Source organism: Protopterus annectens, chromosome 1.part1 (genome assembly GCF_019279795.1).
Source record: "Protopterus annectens isolate FY-2018-M chromosome 1.part1, PAN1.0, whole genome shotgun sequence".
Classification (NCBI taxonomy): domain Eukaryota; kingdom Metazoa; phylum Chordata; order Ceratodontiformes; family Protopteridae; genus Protopterus; species Protopterus annectens.
The window spans coordinates 55236905-55246260 of NC_056726.1; the positions used below are offsets into that span (position 1 = coordinate 55236905).

General features: G+C 38.5%; 1 protein-coding gene across 5 annotated transcripts in view; it reads left to right on the plus strand.

Moving 5' to 3' along the window:
- Window positions 1-9356, plus strand: part of LOC122803862 (testis development related protein) — a 1047168-nt gene that overhangs the window by 142184 nt on the left and 895628 nt on the right. Inside the window, exon 1 of one of the 5 annotated variants that reach the window (XM_044073578.1) lies at window positions 8631-8657. The exons of the other annotated variants lie outside the window; for them this stretch is intronic. Within the exon in view, the coding sequence (XP_043929513.1) occupies window positions 8646-8657 (12 nt within the window). The 5' untranslated portion in view covers window positions 8631-8645. Of the gene's footprint in view, window positions 1-8630; window positions 8658-9356 lie in introns of those variants that run through there. 5 annotated transcript variants of the gene reach the window in all.

A 9356-nucleotide genomic window follows, 5' to 3' on the forward strand; every position in this document is an offset into this window, starting at 1 on the left:
TCTCTTTGATTTCTGACAATATATGTGTATTAGTAAATATCTGCAGTGATATTTTTCAATCATGTGTGTAGAACTAGGCTTCCTGAGACAATGTAGGTATTCTGTCATGTTTGTTGACAACCATCTACTACTTAAATCAACAGGCCCAGTGAGTAAGAGATGCAGTTATACAGTGTTATTATAAGCAAAGTTCTCGCACAAACCCTTGGCAAATAGCAGGCAGGTTGTCAGTACTACACAACCCATATGCTGAGGTACTTAAAAGTAACCCACCTAAACCACAAAGGCCTCCTAAATGTAACCTAAGAAACCAGTACCATAAGCAACCCAACATATAACACAGGCAGCACACACCATGAACATACACCTGAGTCACACTAACCCAGTTCAAAAACAAAGAAGGCAAACCTTCACACAATACAATATATTAGTCATAGGTGACTCCATAATGAGACACATGGATGCACAACTCAGTAGGCTGTGCAAAGAGGGTGTCATGGTTAGTTGTCTGTCAGGCACCAGGATTCACTCTATCTTGCAAGCACTCAAGTCCTTGCACAATAAGTACACCCATGACATAGTCATAGTACACAGGGGTGTAAGTCACTTGAGATGTACCTTCCTGGACTATATGAAGAGAGAGATGATGGAGCTCTTGGAGTATGAGGCTGATGTGACCCTAGCTGTAAGCAGCATTTTACTATCACCAAGAATGATGCTGCAATACTAAGAAAATCTTGATGTCAGCAATTGACTTAGCGTCAGGTGCCATTCGAAGGGGGTGTAGTATATATCGGGGGTGTAGTATATATCAGCCTGGGAAGAGATAGTAGACTGTTCCAACTGCTTTGCCAAGGATGACTTGCTCCTCTCTCCAAGGCTTTTTTATATTGGCTAAATTCTTCTCAATCCCCATACTGCCTTTGTTAGGCAATGTCAGTCTTCTAAAGCTTCCAAGATAAGTAAATAGAATTTGGATAATATTAAGGCATTGCTGCTCAACCCTAGGAGCCTTAAAAAAATAAAAACCTCCACTCCCTACAAGTACTCATTACTCTGTGAAACATTGATGTATGCATCATCACACAGAGACGTGGTTCAAGATCACTGAAAGCACTCCATTATGCAGGGTTTCAATGCCTAGCACACTTTTAGGGCTACTACATTAAATGAAGGCACTAAAGGTGATGGTGTATCCATATACTTAGCAAAATAATCTCCAGGCTAGCTGGATCAGATAATGCCTAGCCTAGAACTTCTCCATGTCTAACTTAGTATTAACAAATGCCATTATCTTATCTCTGGGTTATTTGTATGCAAAATATAACGGCTAAAAACTACTAACAGAATGTAATGATAAGCTTCTTAAGATCCTCACAGATTATGAGCCTAGTAAGTACCTATGAATCTGTATTGCAGTTTGTCTCTTACTTAGCAGTAAACATAGCCTGATGGAGTCCATTATAACTAAACCTTTTCAGTCTTAACCTGTCCTGACGTTTTCAGAACAGACGTTGTAGTGTCCCTGGACAAAATGGCACCATTCCCAACCCTGGGAACTATAGACCAATTGGTCTTACCACTGTTTGTAAAGTCATGGAGTGTGTTATATTGGAACATATAAATAATGACAGTGGTAGTCTGCAGCCTCTTAACCCAAATCGATTTGGCTTTATAAAGGGTAGCACCTGTCTACTAAATTTGGTAGACGTCTTTGGGGGGAGGGAAGTAATTGAAGCATTGGATAATGGCCAATCAGTGCACACTGCCTACCTGGATCTGGCTAAAGCCTTTGCCACAATCCAACATTGTGTCATCATTGAAAAGGTCATTTATGTCTGTATTAACCCATTTGTAACCTGTTGGATTGCAAATTGGTGGCTGACAGAACCTACATAATGAGGTTTTGTGGCACACTTTTCTGTTAAAGACTTGTCACTACTGGCATCCCACAGGGCTCTTTATCAGTTCCCTTTATCTTCAGCATATACTTCAATGATGTCCAGATGGACATCAAGAGCCTGTGGCTGACATATAGTGTTCTGATGACTGCAAGCTTGGTTCTGTCATTAGTTCTGCAGCTGATACCCATGTCCTGCAAGAGTGTCTAAATCATATCAGTACCTGGTGTCATGACCATGGACTGAAGCTTATCACTAAAAAGTCCAGCATTGCACTGTCTGGGAAAAGAGAGCACCACTTGTGTGAAACATTTACATCCCTATGCCTATGACAAAAAGAGCCAATATCCTTATTGTGGATATAGGAACATACATGGGCAGTGAAATCTCATTTGGCCACCATTTGGTAAGCTTTGTTAGAACATTCTTCCTGGCTGGACTAATGACTAATTATTATCCCAGTTTCCACATTCATAATCAATTCCATAACAGAACACACTGTCCATTTGACATGTGCATATCCAAACAGATCACTCTACTAGAAAGACTCCAGTACTTCCTAACCAAGAAAATCTGAAGTATGAGCTCCTAAATTATACAGATCAAATAAGAGCCTATCACTTTACCCTGCCTCCTGTAGGTGCTTAGACAGTGATCTTTGCTTGCCCTGCAGGGCTGTGAAAGACCTGGTCCCTTTTAACTTATATGCTACTGAAAAACAGGAAATACCACAAGTATTGAGGGCCTAAATCTGTATCACAGTTTAAAACAGAACTCATTGGCTTAATAGATACCCCGCCTAAAAGATTCCCATACTGTGGAACAGTCTGCCACTCCCTATCAGCGTAGCTCCATAACTCTCTTGAAAACAGCCTTGATGAGCGGATGGGGACCTGTTAATCCAGCCCTTTAGTTAGTACTGACACCTTTTAGTTAAACATGGAGTAGGATTTAACATTGGCTAGGCTCATAATGGTCCACAGGGCCAGCTGACTAACATTATATACTAACAATATCAGTGATCACATTTGGTCAAGAACAGCAAACATCATAATTATTTTGTTTAGGTTCATAGAAAGCAAGGGAATTATCCCAATTTTTTTTGACAGTCTCATTAAGAAATTCAACCTTCAGGCAGAAAGTAAAGAAATACCTACTCATAACATATTTCTAAACTTTTCTAAATTAATTGGTGGCATTTTTTTAGATTCTGACAACACTGAGGCAAATTGGTATCCCCCAGTCTGAGATGGCCAAACAAACTGGGTGAGCTTCTATCTGATCAAGTTGTGGCTTGTTGATGTTGAACTCCTCCGTTACTGGTTTTCATTAGGAAGTCACTACAGGTCTGGTTTGAAAGTGTGCACTGACAGTAATTCATTTTTTTTTTCTTTTACACATGTCATTTTTTTCTTCATGTTGCTGTAACTGTGGAGCTGGTAAATATAAGTTTGGGTGCACAGGGGCTGCTGGGTGGTTATTTCTGCTGCAGAAGATGGTTGCATTCGAGTTTTTCATTCAGTTTAATTCCTTGCCAGTTGTGCTTGGTTCCACTCTCGGTTGTAAATCAAGGAGTTATAGTAGAAATAGCCTGCATTTTTGACATGCAGGTTGCAGACTTCTTGCATCTTTATTTGAAAGTTGTGGAAAGTCAGGTTGCATAATCCTTTTTTTTTTTTTTGTCAGAGAGAGAGTGAGAGAGAGAGAGACGGAAATGGATCGGATTTTCTAAAACTGAAAATGAATCCATGCACACTGGTGTGTAATATGTTGTTCTCTAAATTTGACATTATGGGCGAACTTTAATTGAAGTGAATCGTGAAACAAAGATTGTTTCTGAAACCTAGTGTAGAAATGAAGACTGGTTATATCATTTTAGAAGATATAGTTTGTTCACAAGTAGTGGTGGTAATAGGCAGAATAGCAGAGGGGTATGCAAATCGGAAATTAACCCCAGAACATCAAAAATGTTCAACAGAATTTAGCTGGTAGTGTGGCATTGTAATAAATACAAAATATTTTATTATTAGGAATTCATAAATTTAATTCCAGATGCAGTCACTCTCTAACAATATAACACAAGGTATGTGATAATTTAGCTTAATCAGTGTGTATGTGGTGTCTTCTCTATTGGGTGCACCAGTTGTGCCTGTAAAACAATTTCACACTTGACTGATTTAGATGTAAAAAGAGTTGTAGTGCACTATACAGCTGGGTTGACATTCTGGGGCCAAGTTTACATTTTTTGGGGGATTGATGGAGTCCTTTATTCCCCAATGGCAAGTAGAACATGTAGATTATACAGATATAAAGATAACCCTGGTTTAAGCTAGGGTTACATAAACATCTGTAAAATTGTATATATATATTGTTTACTTAATATTTTTATATTTGTTGTAACATATGTCTTTTATGTGGTTCATATTAGAATTTTGCATTTCAATGATGTACTTCAATTATTTTGCTTGACATTGTTTTTTTTTTTATTTATATATTAGTCTAGCTTGGCTCATGTTTGCTGAATTCTTATACAAGTTGTCATATCTTTGTAGTTAAACTATTTGCACTGATAAAGCTGCAGGTTAACTGTGAAACAGGTTTGCCTTAATTGCTTAATAAATCTGTTCATTTTTTCCATAGCTGAGTACTGTTTTTCCACTTTAATGGTGATAAGAGCCTTGCTAATTTTAGACCAAATAGTCCTTTATCCAGTATTGGAAAGAACATGAAAAAAATATGTAATTTTTAACAAACAGAAGTTGTAAATACTGCACAATATGCTTACACTGCAAGCAGTGCAACAGTTATCTGCAATCTAAATGTTTAAAGGAAATTTGATTAATTCCAACATCATTTCTTTGTTTCTGCCTAAAATAGCTGCCTTGGAAGTAGGAGAAGGGCCTATTTATTTTATTTATTTATTTTAGTTTGCATTTGGTTGGTCCAGCTGGGTAAGAATTTACCCTTTTTCAGTGTAGACCCTTGGGGAAAAGCCCCAAACAGACATACATGTAGAGACAAGTTTACAATAATACAGAGCAAAACAATGTCATGAATACAATGGATAAGAAAAAAATAATGTACTCATGGACTTAAACATAGCTTTATACAAAAATATAATAATAATGTTTTAAAAGGAAAAACAATGATAATAAATCCAAGAGGTATGCAGTAAGGGAATTTAAGGTTATAGGTAATCATTTGAAAATGATATGGCATTATTAGATTAGTGGCTAGAAGGAGAAATTGTGTATGTGCAGGGAGCCTCAGATCTGAGGAAGAAACTAGTGGAGGAGTAAAAGAAAAATAGAGAAATGTGTATGTACAAGGGGCCTCAGAACAGAGGAAGAGATGGTGCGGGAGAAGAAAGTAGTAAAGGAGGGATGTAGTGATCTAGAGGGAGGGTGAGGAAGGGAGAGCATATAGATAATAGTAAGTTATAGAAATAGGAAAGGTCTTATAGATCAGACGTAGTGGTAAAGTGGGTATAGGGAGAGGGAGGGGTTAAGTAGTGTGGTTGCAGGTACATATAGGGTTGTTATGGAGATACAGTATCAGGTCATGTTTGAAGTTAGAAAGGGAGGTATGGCTTCTGATTTGGAGTAGAAGATTGTTCCAGATAAGGGAAATGGAGTGTTTATAGAGTATTTTACCTATGTTCTTGTTGGGTCTATAGACTTGTAGTAAGTGTTTATCGGACCTGCACAGGGAACAGGGAGGGGTGTATCAGGAGATCAGGTTGGACAGAAATGGGCAGTCAGAGTTTGAATTAAGAATTGTAAAAGCTTGGATTAACTGACTTTTGGCCAGAAGTTGTATTAGTTCAAGCCAATGCAGTTTTGTGAGTGCTGTGCAGTGATGGGATTTATAGGAGCTGCTGATGACAAATCTAGCAATTTTGTTATAGGTTTGGTCAAGCTTTGCAGCAGGTTATTTTGTAGATTAGAAAATAGAGGGGAGCCATAGAGGAGGACAGGGAGGAAATAGGATTGGGCTAGCAGCAGTTTTGTTTCTGGGATTCATAATTGGCTAGTAGATTGATAATGGTCTGTCACGTTAGAGTGTACACATTTTGAATGGTACCCTCTAATGCAAGGGATCTAATAGATCAGTTTTGGGGGCAGTGTTTTTAACCAATAGCACAGTGATTCAAGTATCGATTGTCTTGTCTTTTTTGCAGGATACACTCTGATGACGTAAAGCTAGGCAAAATTATTACCAGAGAAGAGGATATTAACAGTCTACAACATTAGACAACTAAGCTGCATGGGTAGACTCTAATACTATGGTAATTAATGTAAGTAAAACTAGAGTTCTAAGGGTTAGTAAGTAGTTTATTTACAGTAAAGTCTTTAAAGACCTTGATATAGTAGTGAAAGAATGCTTAACTTTTATCAGCCATGTTTTACAGCTTATAAACTGGGGGTTCAAAATCCTCAGGATGCTTCTTATTTATTATTTCTTTGCTTTGTACATTTTAACCCATTGGACTCTAGTCACTTTTCATGAGTGACACAAGACCACACACTGGTCAAGTGACTTACTGACAGTCGCATAGTAGGCAAAGAGAGATGGAAGAATTCAAATCCTGTACCTTCGACTGTGGGAAGCAGCTTATTAACAGTTTTGAGCATTAGTCATCTGCTCTGTCAGACTAATAAATCAAGAAATGAAAATGTTTTAGTTCGTTTTCATGTTAGCATCATTAGATCAAGTCTGGAGTACAACTGACCTGTTTTGTAGTCTAAGACCAAAGCTATAATGGTCTTTCGGCTTTTCCTGGTTAGGGGCCGCCACAGCGGAACTCCGATCTGCTAATGATTGGCAGTGGATTTTTATGGTGCCGATTTGCCAGCCCGACGCCCAACCTTCAAAGAAGGCACACCCATTCACGCACGCACCTACCTGCATGTCTTTAAATGTCATTCGACGGTGGGGAGGACATGCAGATTCCACACAAAAAGTGCTCCAGTCGAGAATCGAACAGGAGAACCTCTTGCTGTGAGGCGACAACGCTAACCTCTGCACCACCGCAGCCGATACTCTAAGATCAAAGCTAATTTCTTAAAATTAGAAAAACTGCAGCGTAGGTTCATTAAAGGATTTTTCATGCTCAGAGTTTACCAGGCGAGAAAGCACTAAAATCTCTCGGCCTATACTGTCTGTCATATTGAAAACTAAGAGATGGCTTAATAATGTTATTTGTTAAATTCAGAAGTTTCCAAGAAAACATTGACAATGACTTGGTTCTGTTATAGTTATTTAATCTTGTAATTAACTTCCAAACACAGTGAAGCTTTTTGAAAATGAATTTCTCAAAAAGTTTGAGCAAGCACATGGGAATCATAAGTGTAGGTTTTAGTGGCAGGCGTTGATGAGTTAGTGTCCTGATTATTTGCCTGCATACACACACACATTATTTGCTCCCTGCCATCCTGAATTGACAGCATAGTCTGTACACAAACCTTTCAGTGTCTCTCAACAACGCTGTTTCACTTTTGCTTTAGATCTACTCAGATCCTTTTGTCCTAGAATCCTTCTAAGACAAAAAACACTATTCTGCTGACCTTTTCATGTTGCCCCATCTAGTCTTAAACTCTGTGTGATTGCTTCTTGCTGTGACACAGTATGGTCTCCACAGTTGTATATTTACATATCTCATCATACCTGTGATCCTTCAGAATTTTAGCTGGGGCCATAACAATAGTAAATTGTGTAAGATCATTTCACTTGGATTATGAGTAAATTTGCACTCTTGGGGGTGGGTTATGGGGAGATGTGTACATTTCTGCTGTTTAGGCAAAAACATACCGGCAGTAACTATGTTTATACATTATTTTAACTGTAGAAATGAAGCTATACTGTTCTGTGAAGTAATGTCTAGTCAACATAAGCACTACTGTAGTCTTCCTGCTAAAGAGAGTGAAATGTGTCATTAACACATTTCAGTGAACTATATTTGTGGTATAACAGCAGCACATCAGAAATAAAAATTACCTTGCAAAACTAAGGGAAATTATTTTAAAGATTAATAGCTGCATGCAGGTATGGCGGCAGAAAAGTATATGTAAAAAGTTGTCAGTATGTGGAACTGAGCATTGCAGCATTATTCCGGGTCTTTATTAATTCATTGAAGTATGTATTCGTCGAATACGTATTCAGCAAAGGCTAAACATCGAAATTCATTACAGTGAAGCACAGAATTTTTCCCAGGGTTAGGAACCACTTGCCCTCTAGCACTCCAGAACACACAATGCACTAAGTCAAACCCACCCAAGTGGGGGGACTGCACTCCCCCCTAACTTTTTATACTAACTCCGAGATCATACCACGGTGGGAAAAATGGCAAAATTGTGGTGATAGCCCAGTGGTTCTTAACCCTGGGAAAAATTCCATGCCTCACTGTAATGAATTTTGCTGTTTAGCCGTCAATGAATACGTATTCAATGAATATGTATTTAGATAAACTAATATACACCCTTTATTACCTATAGTGTTGTGAATTTTGAGATAAATGTCTACATAAAATTAGTTAATGTGCAGTTTGTTGTTGTTGTTTAATTCAGTTGGTGCACCATAATATTTTTCCCTGGCATATGCTAGTTTTTGTAAGCAAATGACAAACCAACCTTCTTTTCAGATTTAGAATTATTTCAACAGTACAATGAACAGCCTAATCTCAGAACACTAACTAAATGCAGGAACCTTCAACACAAAATTTAAGACGAGTGTAGCGTCTTCAGAATGCATCCACATGTAGGTACAGTAAAATTTGCTTTGTATTTTTGTCCACATTCTTTTTATAATGTATGCTTTTCGTTTCCTCATGCATATCAGTCATCATTCTCTCATTCTCTTCAGCCTCTCTGCCTTTTCATTCCTCCCTGAATGTGTTGGAGGAGTTCCTATGATTGCGCCTCAATGGTGAGTAAATACTGCCGACATAATACTGACCTCCTGGAGATTCACACTTCTCTGGATGCCCGACTGTTGCTGCAGTGTCAGTTGCTTGACAGGCATACATGTATGCATGGCATACATCACAGCCCACATGCTGACTGTGAGGTGAATCCAACACCTAGCTGCCATGGGGTGTCAGAACATTAGACAGCTTTGCTGCCTCCTCCTCACTAGTATGGGGGAGCTGGTGACAGCTGCTCACTCCCATCTTCCGTGGCCAGGTTGCCTATCTGTTATCCTTCTGTGACTCTGAATACCCAATTATCAAACTAATTTATGATTGAACAGACGTTACAGAGAGCTGAGAGTGCTGTGCTTTGTAGTGATGACAACTGACAACAAACTGAAGTTAAAGATTTTTTTCACCTAATCTCAGCCTAGGACAAGTCGGTATAGAGCTGTAGACTAAACAAATGGCATTGATTTCCTCCTCACTAATTGACTGCTCACAGTAATTCCTCAATGATGAAATGTTAAATTAAAACTATTCACCCT